Here is a 24,496-nt window from a genome sequence, read left to right on the forward strand (position 1 = left end):
CGTAATATGTGTTTCCTCCAACAAATACAAGTTTGTATGCTCAAATCTGTTGAGAAATTATCACAAAACTATAAGTAATGAACATGTTAGATAACTTGCTAAAATACTACAACAGGAGGTTTATTAACCTTTAAGTAGAGTCATTTCTTAATTTATACTTATATTCTTACATATTTGAGTTCAACTGTTGTAACGCCCCTAATTCCCCATTCTTGTCTGGTATGAAAGGCTGATTTGGAGACACAATCTAGCAAGACAGTATCTTCGTATATAGCAAGTGACCACTAAATAGTGCATTTCAGGAAAATGCTTATAATTTTGTGGCGCTGCATAACAGCTGATGCCTGGTCTTTTCTTGAGACTTAGACTTACCCGAAAGAAAAATATGCGCTGAAGATTAATAAAGGAAATTGCATTTCATTGTGTTTTTCATTTTCACACTGTGGTCTTGTAAGCGCATAGAGTATACTTTCTCCCATAGTGGGCAGGGAGGTACATGCTGTGTCTTCTATCCCCCCATACCTGTTTTCCAATTGTTTCCTGTCATTGTCTTGGAATGAGATTACTTAGTTTTGTCCTGATCCTTGCCGGAGTTCCTTGACTGGGAGGGAAACAGTTCAATGTATAGTTATAGTTTTGGGGGATGATATTTTTTTCCTTGTAAATCATCTCTCTGTTATGCATTGTATTATGTTTAGTTTACATATTATATTATATGATTGGTAAACATTTGAGTGTATTCCTCTTAGTTGTGACCTGTGCTTGTGTCTGGATGAGACTTTTAGGTGATCTCAAACTAAGTACTTTAACGGTGTGCTCTTGGAATCTACATCTGTTCCCTATTTGAACCCGTTCCCCTTTGTCTTACCTTTTCTTTTGTGCTTTAATTGTAATTCTAGAACTTTTAACTATCCTATTCTCTTCCTTTTTACTGGCGCTGATATGACCGTAATGTGTTGCAAGCGCCGTAAAACCCTTAAAAACAAACAAACAAGAATATACTTTGCCTTGACATTTTCAATATCAGATAAAAATTAGAAAAGGTTCTAGAATAATCATAAACTGGTGATGTATATCGTTTATCTTAACGTTGACAGTTATTGATTATTGGGATTATTAAAATGGTTTTTAAATGAATTTGCATATTTTATAGTCACTAGGGCATTCTTATAAATGTAGGTTTGGAAGAGGGAAACTTTGAGCAGGTCTGCTTTGAAACTTTTTCGAAGGATATTTCCACTTGTATTATCGGGTATTATCAACGTGTATGAACTCCATAATGTTATGTAAATTAATATCATGACAGCTGAACTTTATTACATTATTATTATTATTATTATTATTATTATTATTATTATTATTATTATTATTATTATTATTATTATTATATTATTATTATTATTATTATTATTATTACTATTACTATAATTACTATAACTATTATTACGTTTTTTAATAATAAAATTATTATTATTATTAGTAGTAGTATATTATTATTATTATTATTATTATTATTATTATTATATTATAGTAGTAGTAGTAGTAGTAGTAGTAGTAGTATATATTATTATTTTATTATTATTATTATTATTATTATTATTATTATCAATATTATCATCATTATTATTAGTTTTTAAAATATAATATATATATTGATTTTTTATATTTTTTTGCTGTCGCTTCAAAATGAAATTTTTGTTACTTACCATTCTTCTAATTTTAGCAGCTTTAGCTCTGTAGATTAGGTTGCTTTTTTTTATTTGTTTGACTAACACACTTTAAGAATGTAATAGACCTGTAAATCCTCAGTCAATTAACTGAAATCAGTCAATTCGTCAAATTCAAATATTTTTAAAAAGGGAAGAAAGAAATGAATAAAGAAAGAATTCATGAATCGTAGTCGATTGACTGTAAAGTTAACTAGGAATGTTCCACAGCGCTACGCATAGCTCATGGGCCGTTTATATTAATGATGGATATATATTGCCAAGGCTAAGCGACGCTTTTTAGAATTGCCGTGTCTGAACACACCCCAGTGTATTTTCATACAGCCTTCGTGAAATTATTTTTTCACTTTCGAAACCTGTCGTAGCCAATTTTAACTGAGCCGCCGAGCGATAAATTTCACTGTTTCGTCTAAGCCAAAATTGACCACATTTACTTGAAGGACAGGAAAAGTATGAGAAAGAAAAATTCGAAACACCGGAAGTTCGTTATGTAGACACCTTCAAATCGAAAGTTAAATGATTGCTACAAGCACATCTCGATTACCTCAACTCATGTTGTAAACAAACTGGTTGACCGTTTCTAAGTTTCTTCACTGATTGGGTACCTAATTACAAGGAACAATGGTAAGTAGCCTAATTAATTCCCTCGCAATTTAGTTTTCTGCCATTGCTTTGCTCAAGTGAGCTTGCTGTTTACCTTTCATTTTGATTCTTTGGATTTTACCGCTACGACGAATTACGAAGAGTTTCAGTTTCAGTCAATTTTTATAGAGCTCATTTACAGGTCTACTGTAAGTATTATATTAAAACCTTGTTAAACCATTAGGGTTAATGAATTTTTTATGGTATTGCTGACGAGTTGGCTATAATACAAGAATTTTTTTGTCATAACATAATTTGATATTACGTACCTGCTTGTAATTAAGCTGATTGTAAAGGAGAGTGGTGTTGTAGCATGAAAAAGGGAAGGCGGATGGATGGTATAGCAAGGTTATGCGGTGCGTGTAACTTACATTCTTTGTACAGTATGGAATCTAGTTTTACTAAATATTTCAGAATAGAGTTGTTTTATTTCTCAACTAGCATTTAATATTGGATCAATTAATGTGAACTCTTTTTTATTTGTATTAGTCTTTATGCATCCCTCAGGGTTGTGAGCTTGAGAGTTCAAAGCTACTTCTGTACGCGAATATTTCGAGTCAATGGATAATAATTTTACCTTGCCATTCAGAATTTTGGAGATTTGAAATATTGCTGGTTTTGAAGCCAATCCTTCTGCACTGCATCTCTGTGATTTCACTTTTTTTTACTCTTTAATTTTTCTTGATTTTTGTTTGTATTTTAGACATATATTTTTCATTTTCATTCGTGCAACCTTCTTATCTTGATTTTGGGTTGTAAACAACAGATACAGAGCCAGCCAATATATTGAAATTAAAAAGATGTAAAATACAATCTTTTCATTTGTTTTGCATTTTTCTTTTTTGAAAAAAATTTCTATTCAATGCTGATATCAAAACTGAAAAATTAGATGACTGGGTTGGGTTTTCTTGACCGCCCATAGTTGGCAGAGAGGTACATATTGTGTCTTCTATCCCCCTATATCTGTTTCAAACATGCTTTCTGTCTTTCTCTTGGGATGGGATACCCTAGCTGAGAGGGAAACTGTCGGAGTTAGAGTTTTGGGAGATGATATTTTTTTCCTTGGAAATCATCTCTCTGTTATGTACTGTTTTGTTTTTTTAACATATGATTTGTAAACATTTGAGTGTATTCCTCTTAGGGGGATCTTGTGCTGGTGTCTGGATGAGACTGAGGTAATCTCAAACTAAGTACACTGATAGTGTGCACTTGGAATCTACATCTGTTTCCTGTTTGAACCAATTCCCCTTTGTTTTACCTTTTCTTGGGTACTTTGTTATTCTAGAACTTTTTACTATCACATTTTCTTCCAATTTACTGGCGCTGATATGACCTTAATATATTGCGAGCGCCGTAAAACCATTAAAAACACACACTTGACACCCCTCCCCCTTCCTGTACAATCTTAAGTCACAGTTCTGAAGTGGAGTCACATGTTAGATTGCCATACCACTGTGTATGTTTGGTGACTTTCCTCCTAATAAATTAATATGAATGATCATGTAAAAAATAGGATTTTTAAAGTATCACAATAACCTAAAATACCGTGCACACCTTTGTTTTGTGTGCTAGATTTTACCAGAGATGTCTCAGTTCTATAAAACCTAAATGATCACATAGGCTAAAAGTTTAAAGCAATTCATGAAATGAGGGCTAGAACGGTGATTTGGTTAGGTAATTGGGTGGGGTTCCTGACCTCCCATAGTGGGCAGGGAGGTACATACTGTGTCTTCTATCCACCTATATCAAAAACAAAATCTAGAATAGCGGTGATAGATTTTCAACAACAACAAAATATAACCATGAGTGACATTTTAAAAAATTGGTCGCGATCTGTTAGCCGGTTTTAACCTCATTATAATGATGAGCCCGACGTGATCATGTTAATTTCAGTTATCAGACCTGCAAATATGTTGGATGAACCAAAATCTCGTCGCCATCGAATATTATATTTATATTAATCAACCGTGGACTCAACTGGTAGGGTCTCTTCTATCCAGTTGTATCCTTTTGTCATCCTCTCTTGTGACATTCTGTCCTCATCCTGGACTGAGGCATCAATGTCTCACTTGCACGATATCCCATCTCGTAACAAAAGCAAGCGATCTTGCTTTTAATCAGTGACCAGATAGGTGAAGAAAAAAAATCCGTTTGCCCTTTGCACCACATAACTCGACGTATGAATACTTTGCTCTAGGCAGTAACCTAGGTGTTCTAAGTTCTAAGTACTGTACAGTTCACGTCGGCATTAACCGGATATTGTAAAAGTGATGGCACAAAAAATACTTTCAACAGGCGAGTTATCTTTCATGAAATGAACATTTTGGTTCCATATGGCCTACAGGGGAAAAAGTGAAGCATTGCAATTGCATTGCGTTTTGAGCACAACGAATCAATGATTATTTTATTTAGTTGGTGAGCGATGGATGGAAGGAAAGAGAGGGGGGTGGGAGAGGAGTATGGGTCCATATCTGAAATTATATTGACCTGAAAGGAAAATATTGTGTTGTTTGCTCGAGGTTAATAAGTTCACGATTTCGATTTGAACTCTTACTGAAACCCACCACCTCAAACAGTATTATTAGTATTATACCGAGGTGTTTGAGATGCTAACGTTGAATATTGATCTATGCGTTTGTTAAAATCTGCCATATTAAACATACCAACACACACACACACACAACTGTGTAACCCTTATCGTACATCTTCTGATTAATAGATAGTATGCACTTGGCTAAGAAGTTCACAACATTGCCATCCGGAAGTATAACGGACCACCACACAAAACTATGTGTAACCATGAACTTTTATAGTCTAGTTAATACAGTTTAGTGAGAATCACTCACAAATGCAGATGGCAAAATATAATAACAAAGGCTTGAGTGACGTCATCTTCGTTCTATCTATAGAGTGTGAGAGATTGTCACTAACAGACTGTCTAAAAATAACAAACAGCTGAGTGACGTCAACTTCGTTCCATCGAATGTTGTACTCGCTGGATTCTACCGCACCCGTTAAGCCCCCCATAGACGCTGACATCCGCTGATCGGGGTACGGATGACCTCGTCGCTGTGACCCGATCCCTGCGTTTATCGCAGATGATTTTTGCCCACACACCGGGAGATATTTTTTTTGGAGGCGATCGGCGATCGGGGGCGTGGCAGTATAAAAAAGTGGACAATTATTTTCGGATTTTCGCTGTTTTCACGTCGGATTCGTGATCAGCGTCAAATTTACAATAGGTTTGATACTCAGAACTGTGTGTTTACTCCAAAAATTGGTGAAATTAGAAAAAGATTTTAATTAATAGTGAGGCTATGTGGCCGACAGAACTGATCCCAGTTACTGTCTGTTATTCTATCTTTCGTCTTGCGCACAATAGTGATTACTTCTCACTAAATTATATCAATTAGACTGTTGAAGGAACGAAAGTGACATCATTCCACTCTTTGTTATTGTATTAAGGCAGTCATTTTGGTAATTAGTTCTCACTAAATTATATCAATCAGACTTTTAACGTTCAAGGTTACCCGTAGTTTTGTGTGACGGTACGTTATTTCCGACTGGTGGATGTTGTGAGCATTTTACCTAAACTCATAGCATCAATAACCGTCCAAGATATTCGCATCATATGTAGCAATAGTTATAATAATCTAACATGTCGAGAGAGAGAGAGAGAGAGAGAGAGAGAGAGGGAGAGGGAGAGAGAGAGAGAGAGAGAGAGAGAGAGAGAGAGAGAGAGAGAGAGAAATATACTTGCGCTATATATACCGCTATATTCAATAAAGGTGCTCAAATCACTTTATAAGGGTCTTTGGCCAACATAAAAACATGTTAGACGAGACGTGACTGTTAAGCAATATTGCAATTGTTTCCCCGACAGAGACGACGCTGTAAACAGCGAGGTACTCATTTTAACAGTGAACAAGGTGAGAGAATGCGAGTAAAGAGCCTTTTCCAAGGACTCAATTATGCGCCACTCAGAGCGGGACTCGAATCCAGTATCGTCCGATCCAAAGGCGAGTGTCATTTCACAAGATCACATGCATAGCCGCACAAAAAAAGTGATGAGAGAATAGATTCAAATGTATTGAAGGAGGAGAGAGCGGATGGAGTGAGTAAAGTTCTTGGATATTTATAGAAGGAACCAAATTGACGTCACTCATCTCATTGTTATTGTTTTTAGACACCAATTTTTATGATTAGTTCTCATTAAAATAAATCAGACTATAACGTTCAAGGTTCCATGTAGATCTTTGGGCTGGAGTGATATTTCTGGCTGGCGGACTTTGTGAGTATTTTAATATAACACAGAGCATCAATAGAAGGAATGAATTTGACGTTAGTCAACCCGTTGTTATTGCTTTTAGACAGCATTTTATAATTAACTTATCACTAAGTTATATCAATCAGACAATGAACGTTCGCGTTTGCAGTTTTGTGTGTTAATATGTTATACCCCGATGGAGATGTCGTCAGTATTTTTCCAATACGCATAACATCCATACATTTGCAATCCGATTTAAGTTTAAAAGCAACGTAGACCACGGAAATTTTTCCATTTTGTGGACAATAAAGATTTGTTATTTATCGTCATTTATTATTATTATTATTATTATTATTATTATTATTATTATTATTATTATTATTATTATTATTATTATTATTATTATTATTGTTATTATTATTATTATTTTTATCATTATTATTATTATTATTATTATTATTATTATTATTATTATTATTATTATTATTATTATTATTATTATTATTATTTATAAAACAAATCGACAGTGTTCCCGTGGCAGGTTAAACGGGTACTCCTCGGGACTACTCGCATTCGCACCCCCCCCCCCCTCCCAACCACCACCGCCACCACACACACGCACACAGCTCTTTTTTTTGGGGGGGGGGGGGGGGCGTTGTTTGTAGATTATAATTCAGGGTTACAATGCCCACCCCTGTCATCACGTAGTCAAGGCTTTTTGGCATCTACCAATCCCAAATGTCTGTGTCAAGGTCGACCGTCATGTCGCGTCAACGGGTGAGGAGGAAAAAAAAAAAAAGAACTGGCATATTATTATATCATTACATTGAAAATTATGAATACTATTTTTTATTTTGTATGAAATCCTTTATAAATTTTACGATGATCAAGAACGAAACTTTTGCCATCTACCTCTTCCTGGCGCAACATTTATAAAAATATTATTTAAAAAAAAATAATATAACACAGCATTTATTTGGCGCAATATCCACGTGCTCAAAGCGCTTTACAAGGGTCCCAAGGCAACAGCAATATTAAACTTGAAAGACGAGACATGACGCCTGTCAGGCGATGTGACATTTTTTCATAACAAATTCAACGAACGGCCATGTACTCATTTTACACCTGAGTACGGTGAGAAAATGTGAGTAAAGAGCATTTTCCAAGGACTCAACTCTGCGCCACGCAGAGCGGGTCTCGAAACCTGAACCTTCCGATCTGGAAGCGAGAGTCATACCACAAAACAGGGAGGGGCACTGTCCTGTCGGCCACATAACTTCAATATTAATTAAATTTTATTTCTAATTTCATCAATTTTTGGAGTAAAAACATAGTTCTTGGTATCAAACCTATTGTCAATTCGACGCTGATCACGAATCTGACGTCAAAACATCGAAAATCCGAACAAAATTGTCCAATTTTTTATACTGCCACGCCCCCGATCGCCTCGAAAAATATTAAGCAAAGCGGGCTTTGCGAGCGATCGACCGTACCTAGGTTTATCGGCCAGGTATTTGGCCACACACATTGCGTTTTCACTCCGGTTTGCCTGACCCGCAGAATTCCGGGATTTTCGGATTTTTTCATAAATGTTCCGCTGTTTTTGTCATGTCAAACACTTTCGCTAAGTGGTAGTTCAGGAGAAGAAAAAAAAATGCTTTTTATCATTTTTTGACACTTCTGCTCAGTTGCATGTATTTTGGTGACACTCCCTTATTTATGACGTTAGTCTAGACACACTGGCGCCAAATGTCAAAAGTAGCACCATGGTGGCCATGGATGAGAAGATGATCGAAAGGGAAGGGGATGGAGCATCTAAATATTTGTGTACTTTTTAGCTGTAGCATGATTGTACATTTGGCTAGTGCCGCGCTGAAGACCGGTCTGGACCGCGGTCCGACGGTCTTTTAGCTGTGAACCGAAGACCGTCCCAGAGGGGAAGACCGGCGGCGGTCCTCACTTCTTATCACCTTTCAACTAGTGCGGGGCGGTCCTTGCAAGGACCACGGTCCTACGGTCTCGCGCCATAGCCTACTACTTCCCCAGCGATTCGTTGCTTCGGTTGCCTATCTTCCACCAATCACCACCCATCCCACTTAATTAATCGCACCCACCCCCCTTTGCCATACACTAAACGACACAGACGACCATACAGGCAGACGACCACCAACCTCCACTCCGCAAACCGCCCTTTCGTGTGTGAGATGGGGGGAACAGGAGGCGCACGCCTTGGACGATTCCATTATACGGGGTAAATTTCAAAATTTACTACACCATAATGATCGCAATGACAATGATCTATGGTGAAGGCATGACCCCTCTTCTCTAATGGGTTATTGTTTGAAATGTATGTGACTACAAAAGATGTGTGTGTTTGTGTGTGTGTGTGTGTGTGTGTGTGTGTCGAACCTAGCAAGTAGCAAATCCGATTTTTTGTTTTCTTTTGTCCATCTCTTGTCACCACTCCTTTCTATCGCAGTGTTGTCATTTAAAATAATACAATAATATTAAAATTTCGTTTGGTGTTTTTACTAATCAAATAATATGAGTTTCATTAGTTTCTTCCTTCCAAAAAACCCAGTTATAACGTCTGAATTTTAAAAAAGTCCAATAGAATATTTGGGGACCCCGATAGCTCAGTTGATAGAGCACTCTCTTTATACGCAAAGGGCCAGAGATCGATCCCGGGTGCAGTCGATTTTTTTTCTGAATCCCTGTCTACTCAACAATGAATGGGTAGCTGAGTTTGTTAGATCTGGCGAAAAGTCACCATCGACCCCTCTTATCACCTCATCCACCCCCTCTTATTATAACTTCACGTCTCTCTCTTACTCTTCAATGCTCGCTGCCCTCTAATGTGTGTGTGTGGGGGGGGGGGGAGGGGGGGGGGTGAGGAGTTGCGTGTGTGTATCAACGCCACGAACAACTCGATCACTGCCTTGGGCGACGCCATTATCTCCGTTAATGGGGATAAATTTCAAATTTTATTAAATTATCGAAGTAACAATGAAGTACGGTGAGCAAATAAAGAAGGCATCACCCCTCTTCTCTAATTAGGTTACAATTTGAAATGAGTGTGACTACTCCGTGTGTTTTACTCCTGTAGGCCACGGTTTTCATCGTGTAGCGGTCTTTAACGGTTCAAGAATGAACGATCCCACGCTCTAAAAGGTCAAACCGGTTCGAATTTCCAACAGTCTCTCAGGAATGTTCAATGTCGAAAAGGACCGGTCCTAGAGGACCGGTCCTTGCGGTCTTCATTTCCCAAGGACCGTAGGACCGTGGTCCTTAAGCTTGCCAAGGACCGCCCCGCACTACATTTGTCGATTTTTTATGTTTTATAAGCGTGTCTTTCTTTTCTTCCTTTTTTTGTTTGTTTGTTTGTTCTGAATTTGTTATAGAATTCATTACAATTTGTGTCTAATTATAAAACAATTTAAAAAAAAAAATAAAAAATCAGTTCATAAAGTATTCTTGCGTTCACTCACACACACTCTCTCTCTCTCTCTCTCTCTCTCTCTCTGTGTGTGTGTGTGTGTGTGTGTGTGTGTCTCTCTCTCTGTCTCTCTCTGTCTCTCTCTCTCTCTCTCTCTCTCTCTTTCTCTCTCATATCCATATTTCTCTCTCAGCCACCCTTCTATCTTCATATTATGTTTATAGATATCATTTGGTAATAGAGAGATAATATTATGTAACGGTAAGTTAGGCTGATCGATTTAAGAAATTATTATTTAAAGGCTAATTTAACTTTGCTTTGTAGATGGAATATGTTTTGCAATTGATTAAAGATTCTTAATTTTATAAGCTGCATCGTCACAAGGTTGCAATAATACAAGCACTAGCCAGGTTTGTTATGTAAAAACAAATACCTCCTGGTCTTTTGGCCAAAAGTTTATCATAATCTCTTGATATAGTTTTAACATTGTTGTAATGAACAATTTTTTAGTTAAGTTGAAAGTATTTTCATCACAACAATGAGCCCAATAACCATTTGAGTTATCAGACCTGCAAATAAGCATAAGCTGATTTTGAATGACGTGTCTTATTGCCCAAATTACTGTGGGCTCATTGTTGTCTGTTGTAGTGAAAATACTCTCAAACCGATGCAAAATATTGTCCATTACTGACAACACTTAAAGTAAGCACATAATTTCGGTCGACTACCAGACTCCGAGACACCAGACTCTAAGCGCTTAAATTACAAATTACTTTGGCTGAAACATACTCATTCACACACACAAGCATAGACACACACACACACACACACACACACACACACACACACACACACACCACACATACAACACAAATCAGACAGACCTATCTTGCTTCTCATACCATCTACTATAGTCCGTTTTCTTAGCGGCAAGTTCCGTGCGTTTTGTGCACTTTTTGTAACCAGCAAACTAAGTATACAAATTGGTGCAGAAAATTATGAAGATTCGAAAAATAGGTGGCTCCAAATACCATTTTTATTGAAAAGACCTTAAAATTCGTCGTAAAGTCTAGTGAAAACGCGCACTTTGTGACGTTTTGGCGCTCGATTACAAAAGTATAAAAAACAAACATTCTCACCCATTAAGAACATCTTGATTAGTTTTTGATCGTGGAAATATTTTTGTTTTAATGTTTTCCATTATTATTTACCAAAAATCTAGCTTTTGATTATTTTAAAACAATTTTTTGTCTTCTGACCGCAGACAAAAACCCCAATAAAAATTGTCCTTTTTTGCCCGTGCAACAAAACGATGAGTCATTAGGACGACCTATCCTTTACTAAGTATGTACTAGGATGTCTTAGCGCCTGTAAACGATAAAAACAACAACAAAAGACTAAAAAAAATATTTAAAGCAGTTAAAGAGGTTTCTTTCAACCAGTGTGTACAGTACAATAATGCTAAATCGAAATGCGGTTTTGTCATCTGTCACCGCCTCTCCCTTCGAGATAACGACAGCTCCATCTACCGACAATGGCATCATGTGTTGTCTAAAAAATAACTGAGAGAATGAGTTTTGTCTTTTGAACGATGTCAACAAACTACAATTTTATTTTGTGCAATCGATATTCGTTGAAAAGGTAAGGAACAATCTTTTTCATCTATTATAAATGTCTTATATCATCGTGATGTTATTTTACTTTATGCGCATGCTAGTGCGATAAGTATCGCGCAATGTATGACAAAAGAATTGAGTTGTGAAAAAAGAATTGGGTCAGATCAAAGCTGAGTCACAGTAATATCATTCTAAACACACAATAAGCCTCCAGGATGCAATAGATAGAGTAAGATTATGGCCCATGCTTGGATCTGAACATATTTTTCTATCTTAATATAATATAAGTTGCATGTGTTATGTCAGTACTAAATTTAGACCCTTTTAGATTCGATTCGATATAGATTAGCCTGTCGATGATTGATGATAGAATAACGGTGTTTATCAATACTGCTGCCCGAGAAAAAAAAAAAAGATAACTAATTTATTATTAACTCAGTTGATCAAAAAAAGAACATCTCCATACATAATTCTTTAAATACACGCTAATATTCACACACATTGTTTTACCTTTTGCTTATTCATGTTTTTTTTTTAAACAGTGTATTGACTTGTTTGTTACATTTCTACTTGCCAGCCTCACAGTCCTTTGTTTCCTTGAAATTAATAAGCATCATGCCTGGGGACCTCGTCAAATTGGAATGCTAGTTTGATTTGTTGAATAGTCAAGATTGCAAGGACTAAAGTTCCATTCTAACAGGTATTTGGAAGTATGTGTTCGTTGTGTGTGTGTTGTTGTTGTTGTTTTGTTATTTTTTTGTTTTGCAGAGAATCTTACCACTGAGCTATCCAAGCCCCGTCAACTAATATGTGTTTAACCTTTCTCACGCAAACACACACACAAATACACACTCACACGCATACACACACACACACACACACACACACACACACACACACACTCGCACGCCCACAAACTTGTTCATTCTGTCAGCTCTCAAGCTACCCTATATCGCCTTAAGATGGTAACATTTTCTGTAACTTGATAAACTACGTAATTCACACTTTGTAGGAAATAACTATAAATATCATCTCTTGAGTATGTCATGGGGTTTTGTTTTATTTTTCTTTCCTTCCTAGAATGCGCTGATATGGCAGGAGGAAAGAAGCGGCAGACATCCATTGTCGACTGTAAAAATCTGAACAAAGTTCCAAGACTCGATCAAGCTTCCCCTGAAATTTACTGGTCGAAGTGCCTGTTTTGTCAAGAAACCATTGAAAATTCTCTTCTCACAAACCCTAAAAAGCAACCAAATTAAATTGTATTGAAGACACTTATGTTGCAATTTCTGAGGATATCAAACTTTTTCATGACTCAGGTAGATTGCCAATAGCATTGAAATTCAATATTAACCAACCTGTGAAATGTCTTGCTAATTTTTTGAGAGACAATGATGGACTTTACCACAAGAATTGCAGACACAGGTTTCATAAATCAAAACTCAAAAGGCTTGCAAAGAAGATAAATCAATGTAATAGTGAAGCCGTTGCAAGTCCTGATACAAGAGGCACATTAAACACATCACATGTAAGGAAACACTGCTTGTTTTGTAAGGGTTGTGAAGGGGAATTGACTGAGGTCCGGACTCTTGCTCTCTCACAAAAAGTCTACGAGGAAGCTGTCCTTCATTCAGATACAAGTATTCTTAGAGTATTTGCGGAGGGTGATCTTATTGCGGTGGAAGCAAAGTATCATAAGCCTTGCCTTATACTGTTCCACAGAAGAGCAGACGATTTTAGATGTAAAAATACTTCAGACAACAAATACAAAACACACATTGCAGAATGCACACAGGATATTGTCAATTTTATTGATCAACAAAAAGCTCGCACAGACACAAATGTTGTGTTTAAGCTGAATGATCTCTACAATTTACTTTTGTCAAAATTAAATGCCATAAATTTGTCGATGTATATGTACATAAAACTAGATTCAAAGAAAATTTACTATCGAGAGTTCCTTCTTTAATGGAATACAGGGATGGGCGGGAAGTCTTGCTTACTTTCAAAGAGGGGAATATTATTTCACAAGCAGCTATTGCCGATTTAGATTCAAATGATGATCTTGCAATACAAAAAGCAGTTGATATTATAAGAGCAGAAATAAGAAATCATACATTCATATCACCCCTCAATATAGATCATAATAGCATTGTCAATAGTGTACCACACAAATTAGTGAAAATTGTGAATGGCATTTTTTAGAAATGGAAGCGAGTGTCACTTCAATTCTGGGGTTACACGAACAGATGTGGTTATCATTCTGATATCACAGTTTGCTGCATTGGGAATGGAAAAGTTGTTTGTCAACTACGGTACAGGAAAACATAGAAGTCTGATACCTATCCACTCAATTGTTGAACCCCTGTGTCCTGAAAAATCTCTGGCTATATCCTTCTTCCATGCCTTTACGGGGTGTGACAGTGTCAGCTCATTTGCAGGGAAGGGAAAGAAAATAGCATGTTCAGTTTGGGCCGCATTTGATGATGTTACAGACTCATTTAAAGCTCTTGCTAATCAACCCTCTAAGGAACATATAGCCAGCCGTTTCAACATCATCCAGAGATTTGTCTGTTGTTTGACAGAGCAACCAACTTATCTGCTGTCAATGAATGCCGGCATGAACTTTTTACCAAAAAAAAGTCACGCCTTCCAGACAATATGCCACCAACTCGTGAAGCTCTCAAACAGCATTTAAATCGAGCAGTTTACCAAGCTGGTTATGTATGGAAACGCTCTCTTGCTAAAGACTCTAGTCTTCCTTCCAAATCAGATTTTGGTTGGAAAGAAGATGGGATGCCAAAGTGGTCCACTTTGACTGACCTTACACATGCCTCACAAAATCTGATTAAATGTAACTGTTCATCAAAGGGATGCTCCAAAAGATGCAATTGTGTTAAGGCATCTCTTCCATGTAATCTGTTATGTGCCTCCAATGGTCAATGTTCTAGAGACAATGATTGACTTTAAACACGTTTTTCAATTGTATGTTTTCAACAAACTATGGAATTAAAAAGGGATGTAAATCTATAATAATGCTGCTGTTAAATATGTACACAGAAAAAATGTTTTAAATGGTTCAATTCTTCATTGAATAAATATGTATTGTACAATATATATAAATTTAAACGTGTTATTTGCTATATGATAGAAATACATTGTACTCTTATGTTTGAGAGTGATTGTACGTGTGTGTCGGAAGGAGAAGGGGTACTTGCTTTGGCAGTTGAATTGTCTATTATTGTTTGTTTTTTTTAATCAAATTAATATTGCTTGTTTTAGAGGATGTGAAGATTAAAAAATGTTTTTGAAATGCGTGGCATTTCAAATATATGTCAGATTCTAAACTATTTAAACAGTTTCTAGGAAGGAGATATATATTTTTTTTACTTTCCTGAAAAATCCCATTTGAATTTCGTATTTTCTTATATATTTCAATAAAATTCAAATGGAAAAATAATTTGTGAGTCCAGAGTACGCAACAGAATAACAAAATATCCACATTGTTATAAAATATTTATAAAACTGTAAATTTTGAGGAAAAAATTATTTTAAAAAAAAAATGCATTTTGTCACCTTTAAAGGGCAATAACTCTTGGTTCCAGCTATTTTTCAACTTGGAGCCACCTATTTTCGAAATCCTCATAAAATTCTGCATTTTGTGTGAAAATTTCATGCTGGTTACACGATTTGCACAATTTTTCCATTAAGGGAACGGACTACTAAAGACGAAACAGATATTATGTTTTAAGCGAACGTTTAAAAATAGATAAAGACAGCGGCGTGGCATGCTTACAGTATAAAGTGGTGCCAGACGAAAATGACTTACACATGCTACATTTGTAAATATAAAAGAAAGAAAAAAAAACCCTTACATACTTGTAAAGTAAATTTGCATGGTGATGCCTCTATCCCTGCAAATCTTTTCAATAGTTTGTTTATAAAAATCACGAACGAATATATTGATTGGAGTTTGGACACTGAGGGAAATGGCGAAAGGGACACATGCAGACATTGAATGCCAATCGAACAAAGGGTAATTTCAAAATTTACAAAGCGTAAGAATGTAAACAGCCCATGGCCTATTAAAAGAGTACTGTAGATACGTCATGAAACAGCCCCATTCCACTTCGGAAATCAAACACGACACCATGCAAGATCTCTCTCTCTCTCTCTCTCTCTCTCTCTCTCTCTCTCTCTCTCTCTCTCTCTCTATATATATATATATATATATATATATATATATATATATATATATATCTACCTATCTGTGTGAGAGAGAGAGAGAGAGAGAGAGAGAGAGAGAGAGAGAGAGAGAGAGAGATGAACGCGCACACACACATACACACATACACACACACACACACACACACACAAAGTCAAACACGCATATTCACGCGAAGATCATGCATTTAGCAGCATCACTATCAAGAAATGTTTGACTAAACTCGTTCACATTCCTTCATATCAATTTTTGCAGCAATAATAATAATAATAATGAGGATGATGATGATGATGATGATGATGATGATGATGATGATGATGATAATGATAATGATAATGATAATAATAATAATAATAATAATAATAATAATAGTAGTAGTAATAATAATAATAATAATAATAATAATAATAATAATAATAATAATAATAATAATAATAATAATAATAATAATAATAATAATAATAATAATAATAAATTAATATATACAATAATCACGAGAGAGAGAGAGAGAGAAACAAATGAACTTAATAATCGTGATTTTGATAATAATAAAGATGATCGAAGTTACCATACTATGACTATGACGTAAATGACCAACATTAGCTATTTTTCCCCAATCCAACAGAGTTGGAGCAAAAATTTCTCGGCACCTGAGGCGGGTTTTTTCTCGTATGTGAAGATAGTAAAAATTCGGGCCATTTTCTCATGTATTCAATGTGTAAATATAGTATAGTAATAGCCTTAAATGGTGCCAGCATAAATCCGCTCTTTGCAATCGTTTGAGTGGGGAAATCCAGTCAGCCATGGTACACAGTCGCTGACAGTCATCAACGGACTGTGTGAATCGGGAGAAAAGCGTGGATAGAAGGCGTTGTGACAGAAAGGGAGTCTGTTTCGCACTGTTGATAAAAGGCGATATATACCATTTCTCAGTTTTATATATTTTTAAAAATGCTGTTATCCATTTTTAAAACATGGATGTGGTGCCAGGCACCATTTGAACCAATAGAGCCACGCCCCTGGATAAAGATTCTTTTTCACGAATGCTCTGTGCATGTGGTAAGGCGTTCCAAACAGAGGGTCCGAAATGAGAAAAAAAAAGGATCTCATTCCAGCATTTTTCCGTATTCGAGGGACAACTACTAGTTTGGTGGAATCCCTGGCCGAACGTAAGAGGCGGGTTTTTGAATATCTTTCAATTAGTTCCGAAAGGTAGGAAGGGCAGAATGAGATGTCAATTTTAAAGTAAACGGTAATGATGTTGCTTTTATAAAATTCAAACTAACACAAGACATTGTAGATATAATTTTATTAAAATTTATTCCAAACTAATCAGTTGTTCAAAAAAGATTCAGTTTGTGATAATATGTAGAGGGAAATGAACATTAAATGAAAAAAAAAGCATGGCATGAGATTAAACAACAAAAAAAAAACAAAAAAAAAACAAAAAACAAAAAAAAAAAAAAAACAACAAACAAACAAAAAAATTCAGCTGGTACTGGTCGCTAATAGGATTGAAGGTTTTAAGTAATGTACATATATTTGCAGATCTAATAGCCGAACGCGTTTATGGGATTGATTTAACATTGCTGTCAGTATTTTGCGTTGGTAAAATGTGCCGTTAACATTTTGGGTTATCAGACCTGCAAATAAGTACACGTTGGTTTGAAGAGATCGTCTGTTGTTTTACACAAGAAGTTCATATAAAGATCAACTCTTTTTGTGTTACTTCATCAATTAGTGAGCTAATATTATTATTGTCACCTTGTATCTGATCCTTAAACAAAGTAATAAAAGGGGGAAAAATATATATGTCACAATAAGTTACCATGACCATGGGATCGCAGAAAAAAAGTCAACGTAGTGAGGGAAATGTATATGGGAATGCTGTATCAAAGAAAAAAAGAAAAAAAAGAGTAATTTCCAGTAAAAACATGTGAATAAAAGTAGACCTACATATGTATTACATTAAGTTGAAAAAAAATGAATTATGGTTTAATGATGATGATGATGATGATGATGATGATGATGATGATGATGATGATGATAATAATAATAACACGGCTTTGCGGTCTTGAGGTATGACACTCGCCTCAGACCGGCAGGTCACGGGTTCGAGTCCAGCTTTGGGCGGCGCAAAGTTGAATCCATAGAAAAGGGCTCTCTTTACTCACATGCACTCACGGGTGTGTGTGTGGGGGGGGGGGGGGGGATGCTACAAAAAGCATTGATCTTTCCTCTCTAAAAACTATTTCGGGTTGTAATTATATGGCCTTAACACGCTTCAGTTAAAAGCATCAGTTAAACTGTGAGTTAGTAGTCCTTCAGAGCCATAAGGTCAATGAAGCTGGATCTAACCCTTGTATCTATAGCGTGCAAATAAACAATAGTAATTGTTTTCTACCCTTTGGATAGGTCACTAGTACTTTCCACCAAAGACCCAATGACCCAATTTCAGGGGGCAAAAGGGTTAGAAGAAAAAAATATCGGCTTCACCCGGAATCGATCTTGGTCCCTTTGCGTGTCAAGCGAGTGTTCTTCCAACTGAGCTAATGGGACCCCGAAATATGAGTAAACTCTTCTGTTACATCGGAAAACGAAATATTCCTTTGTTGTCATGACAGGACACGCGAATAACGATGATGTTACCTTTTGTAATAAATAAGAAAAAAAAAACAACAACATTATTTCAAAATTAAGCATTATATTAAGCAGCGTATTCTTTGTTGATTTTGGCACGGCGAGGTTAAAAGCATAATTGCGATTCGGGTTGTATTGTGAAATTGATGAGTTAAAAGCTACGTAGAGTCTACTCGTTTTTGCCAATAAGTGCACGTCGGTTAAATGTTTCTTTCTATCAATATATATATATATATATATATATATATATATATATATATATATATATATATATATATATATAAACGAATAAATAAATAAAAATAAAGACCAAAGGGAATAAATAAATTCATTAAAAAAATGAATAACTAAATAAAAATAAATTAAAGATGAAAAGGAAGCTACCTTTCGATGGAGAGCACTAAAAATATAAAGCACATTAAATCAAGGCCACCTCTATTCGCAGTAGTACATTCAAAATCTCGATTCTCAGTCACACAAAATGTTTCAATCATCCCTCATTTTCTTTGCTTCTCAAACTAACACACTCCTTCAACTTCAAGCCATTCGACAACACGCCATTTTAAACAGAAAATAGTTTTGTGTTCAGTGAGGGGACTAAAACTAATTTTCAGAAACTGGGAGAGCGCTTCCACTACTGCGAATAGTGGTTCCACGGTGGTCCCACTATTCGCCGTAGAGTATTGCGAATAAGCACTTCGTTAAATCAAACTGACCCATGCCAAACTGATTATTTCCTATTGCCGACTACAGCATTCTCCATGCAGGTGTGGGTGGGCGTTTGGTTTAGTTCAAACTTGACTGTCCATTTTTAAAACTATATTTGGGGACCAGTCCTGAAATAATTTAAAACGTCATTTTTAAAATGTGTCGTTTTATGAGAGATCTTTTCTTTCCTTTTTTTTAATGGGATTGCAAAATAAAATTTGCTTTTCCTAAAAAAAAAACAACTAGTATGTGGTGATTTTCTTGCTTGTTTCATTCCGTTTAAGAGGCTTTGAAACCTTTAATGCTCTTTGTTACTTTCATGAAAATGATAATACTTCATTTATTTCAAAAAAGATAAATGTGTTTTTCAAACATGATATAAGTCTCAAATTTTTTTACTTTGTAGATTTACATCAATTCCTTAACTAAGTTAAATAGATTTTGATTCATAATAAAATGGTAAAGAGAGGAATGAAAACGAGGCAGAAACAAGATGTACCGTATATATAAAATATGAATTCCTATGAAATAAAACGATTATGCTATGCTATAAATGAAAATAAATATACAGTAAATTTAACCCATAGGGGTCCAAGAAGGCTTAAATGTTTTATCCAAGGTACCTCCGTATTCTGTCATCATTTTTGAATCGGGCACGATCGGATTCTTGAAATAAATCACTTTACCTTTGGTGAGAAATCCTGCCCACCAGGAAAACGGACCGACACTGATGATAGCGTGCTGCACGAGAGTAAACATAGCCATGGCCACTTCCTCTTTTTGCACAGGAATGTGCACCATATCCTTTGAATTTGGAAGATTACTAATACACCAATCAACATCCTCGGAAACAACAATAAACACAGGATTTTTCAAATCTTTCTTGAAGTGATCAATTGCTTTCTCGAAATACTCCTTCGGTGCAACTCGAAAACCATCTGCAATCTGGGTTTTTTCCACTAATTGTCCTCTTTTTACATGAATTCCCACTAGTATTTTATTATTCGGAATATTCCTAGATTTTAATGCATCATTAATTACCTTTTTTGCTTTCCTCAGTATTGGTTTTTGAAATTGAATTTCCTTCTTGACGTAATCCTCCTCGTTTTGGAAGTATGTCCACGTTTCAAGATGACCCTCAAAATCGTAATTTTTATGGACATCTAGATTAATAAATCTATCATCATCACGGCAACAAAACTTTTCGACTACTTTCTCAACCCCGTGGCAGTGAGCCGCACTCGGTTTAACTTTGAGTTCAACTAAAAAGTCTTCTAACACAGAATTCCCATCTTTAGATATAATCATTCGATCCTGTGGTTTAGCTAAAGCCAGAAGGGAAGCGTATTGAAACAGCTGTTCAGGCATTGTGCCGTAGAAATGATGACAAATAACGTGATGACCGCGGTAAACTCGTTTCAATTTTGGTTCCAGGCGATTGTCGCTGGGCATGTTGCCCTCTGGATCTAGACTCTCAAGGAAGACCGGAAGTGATAGTTTGTAGACAGCCCATGTCGTCATAACAAACAGGAAGCAACTTCCACAGCCTTGGAATAAATGAAGGATGAAAAATGAATAAATTAATAATAATCATAATAATGATGATGATGATGATGATGATGATGATGATGATGATGATGGGGATGATGATGATGATGATGATAATGATGATGACGACGATGACGACGACGATAATAATAAGTTTAATAATAATAATAATAATAATAATAATAATAATAATAATAATAATAATAATAATAATAATAATAATAATGATTTTTGAAATACGACGGAGAGATCACCAGTGTGGAATGAAGTGATAAGAAAAGGATCCAAGACAACTTTGATACGGATATCATCCAAAGATGGATGGAACTGGGTGAACGTAAATATACAGCCGACAAATGAATGGACGCCTGATAATTCGGGTAGAAAACGACTCATGAGTTCTGGACAGAGGATCATTGATATTCTTGCAGGTGGTGAAGATACTGGGTATTTAGAAGAATGCCATATCATTCTTTTCTTTTCTGCATCATCTGGAAGGTAGAGACTATCATTCTGGGGTCAATACAGAGGTGTTGGAAGACTGGCTAAAGAACCGTTTGCTGCCTTTCCTCGAAGCACCCAGTCGTATTGCATTGGACAACGCTACAATTCGATGGCCCATGATCACCTCAAAGCTCCAATTTCGGCAACTATAAAAACTTATATGATTTCATGGCTCCAATCAGACAGCACTACATATTCTGACTATTTACCAAAGACCCAATTATACTCCTAGTGAAAGAAACAAACCAGAAACAGTTTTCAAAGCAGACGGTATAATCAATGTGTTTTGACACGAGGTTGCGCGACTTACCCCATATTACTGTGAGCGCAATCTAATCGAGCTCATTTGGACCCAAGTAAAGGGAAAGGTGAGAGGTGGAATACCTCATTTACTCTCACCGTCGAGGCAATAAATTATATAACAAGAGAAGACTGGGAAAAAAGCATGCACCAACCTTCGCAAACTGAAGGAAAATTACATTTCATGGATAGAATAATGCCACGAAATCTTTCCATAGTATTCATTTCTCCTTTTCCTCATCTTCGTCATTAGAATGGGATGATTGATGTGTCCAGTATGTCTTTGTTGCTACTGTTGGTAGTGTTGTTGTTGGTGATGTTGTTGTAGTTGTTGTTATTGCTGAACACATGTACATATTTGTGGAAACAATGTATCATAATTGATGAATCTCTACGTTTGACCATTTTACATTAAATTTATGTAATCCTCTTTGGCATATCAAAAGCTATTTCTATAAATTTCGCAATCAAAATAATGTTGAAAGTGCGTAATGTTTACTTTCTTTTGTATTCATCAGTAATGTGTATTGATAGTTATAAAATGTAGATGTCTGATAATTAACGATTGCCATTCGTTCCTTCATAATCAAATACTGAATGTATATAGGTTAAGTTTCAATTAACCGAACTTTCCATTTTAACGAATTCCTTCAAAATGGATAAGCGGAAAGGTCATAATTTTGATACTGAAAATTATCTATGAGTTATGATCCTTTCCAGTTATCGATTTTGATATAGCTTTTATAAGCGAAATCCTTTCCTATTGTTTTACAATTAATGAAAAAATATTTTTTGATCAAGACAAATTGATTCAGAGGTTCATACAAACGTTTGCAGCTGTGCATTGATGGACAGCTGAGAAAAAGAAAAAAAAAACACGCGCCACTTATTAAAAATCTGATTATAATAATAATAATAATAATAATAATAATAATAATAATAATAATAATAATAATAATAATAATAATAATAATAATAATGATGATGATGATGATGATGATGATGATGATGACGATAATGATGATGATGACGATGATGATGATGATGATGATGATGATGATGATGATGATGATGATGATGATAATAATATATTATTATTATTATTATTATTATTATTATTTATTATTATTATTATTATTATTATTATCATTATTATTATTATTATTATTATTATTATTATTATTATTATTATTATTATTATTATTATTATTATTATTATTATTATTATTATTATATTATTATCATTATTAATAATAACAATGATGTTGATGATGGTAATAAAAAAAATATTAGTAAGAGGAAAAAGAAGGATAGACAGTTTTAGTACATTGTTCGGCTAAGTGGCATAGTCGAGTCCTTGGAAAATGCTCTTGACTTACATTGTCTCACCGTACTTAGGTGTAAAATGACTACCTGGGCGTTAACAGTGTTGTCTCTGTCGGAAAAAATGTAATATCAGAAGTCATGAACTCGTCCTACTTGTTAAGTGTTTGTGTTGGCAAGGGATCCCATGTAAAGCGCATTGAGCACGTTTAGTGGATGTTGCGCCATATAGATCCTCAAGTGTTTTTTTTTTTTTTGTGTGTGTGTTTTTTGTTGTTTTTTGTTTGGTGGGGGTTTTTTCTTCTTTTTTTTTTATTCCTAGATGCACTAGATCAAATAAATATAATACCATTGGAAATAATGTGAGCAGCACATAATTTTTTTAACGATTGTCTTACCTTTAAAAGCAACTCCCATTTTGAAGAAATATACTATAGTCGATCACTTGAACAGTTTCAAATAGCGTCAAATGATTGCAATCAATTGCAATGTGATCACATTGTCTTCACGGCAACAAGAAACATTTTAAAGTAAGAAAGCACACCTTGCTCTAACTATTCAATTTTAAAATTTTCACGAACGTTCTACCACTCTCTATTTCATTGTAAATAAGAATATTCCTTTAATATCATGGCGTTGTGTGAATTGAAATTATAATAATATGTAGTCTGTTCATGATAATGGTGGCAATGTTAATGATGATAATAGTCTTTAATTTCTTAATCTATAGGCACAACGAATGTATCTACGTGTGTGTAAAGTGTATTGACATTTGACAGAAGATGTTAGCTTCACTGTGATAATTTTATGTCGTTCTCCCGTTTTCCAATCCATATCTCTACTAAGCGAGTGGTTTACTGTGCTCGTGCCTTGGGGATGACAAGTTAATAAAAATCGACATAATATTATTATTATCTCTTGTAACGTGATGTCGTTTGTGTCAATTATTGACACAGGGGCAATGGCAGGCAACGCAAATGATGAACAGGAATAATACAATGAACAATAACAATTGTGTGTGTTTGAGCTAAACCGCGGGCATTGCTATTGGTAGAATTTGATCTATTCTAGTATCAGTGGAACAGAAGCGCCAGAAAACGTCGCTGATATATATATATATATATATATATATATATATATATATATATATATATATATATATATATATATATAGATAGATAGATAGATAGATAGGTAGATAGATAGATAGAGAAAGAAAGGCAGAGAGAGAGAGAGAGAGAGAGAGAGAGAGAGAGAGAGAGAGAGAGAGAGAGCGAGAGCACTCAATTCTCTCTGTAAGCCCCCCCCCCCCCCCCCTCATTTGTATGTTTACTTTACCATCCTCTATTTCAGATTTCAACTTCAAGTTCAAGTTTATTTATAAACTCTTGTTGTAATTATAATTTGCGACACAAATTCATTTTGATACAAAAGAGAGCCTAAGAAAAAAAAAAAAAAAATTAGTCTAAAAAAAGACCAAAGAAACAAAAAATCAAAATCAAAAACCCCAACAAAACTGAGTTATACAAGAGCGTCCCTTTCTAAATCCATGTTGACAAT

At 35.3% G+C, this 24,496-nt stretch overlaps 1 protein-coding gene and 1 long non-coding RNA gene across 2 annotated transcripts; one reads left to right on the plus strand and one right to left on the minus strand.

The window, feature by feature from the left end:
• The first annotated feature begins 11,278 nt into the window (after positions 1–11,278).
• LOC144971946 (uncharacterized) lies at positions 11,279–13,301 on the plus strand. The gene is made up of 3 exons (XR_013645207.1): positions 11,279–11,713; positions 12,266–12,388; positions 12,769–13,301. It is a non-coding gene; the product is annotated as an uncharacterized LOC144971946 (long non-coding RNA).
• A 6,139-nt stretch (positions 13,302–19,440) lies between these two features.
• On the minus strand, positions 19,441–23,606 carry LOC144970151 (galactoside alpha-(1,2)-fucosyltransferase 2-like). The gene is made up of 2 exons (XM_078909436.1): positions 23,335–23,606; positions 19,441–20,808 (listed from the first exon to the last, which is right to left on the minus strand). Exons 1-2 carry the CDS (start codon positions 23,351–23,353, stop codon positions 19,838–19,840), a joined length of 990 nt encoding a protein of 329 aa, XP_078765562.1. The 5' UTR covers positions 23,354–23,606; the 3' UTR covers positions 19,441–19,837.
• Positions 23,607–24,496: the final 890 nt, after the last annotated feature.

The sequence above is a fragment of the Berghia stephanieae genome, chromosome 4 (assembly GCF_034508935.2).
Source record: "Berghia stephanieae isolate SIO BIC M18660-M18661 chromosome 4, UCSD_Bste_1.3, whole genome shotgun sequence".
Taxonomy (NCBI): domain Eukaryota; kingdom Metazoa; phylum Mollusca; class Gastropoda; order Nudibranchia; family Aeolidiidae; genus Berghia; species Berghia stephanieae.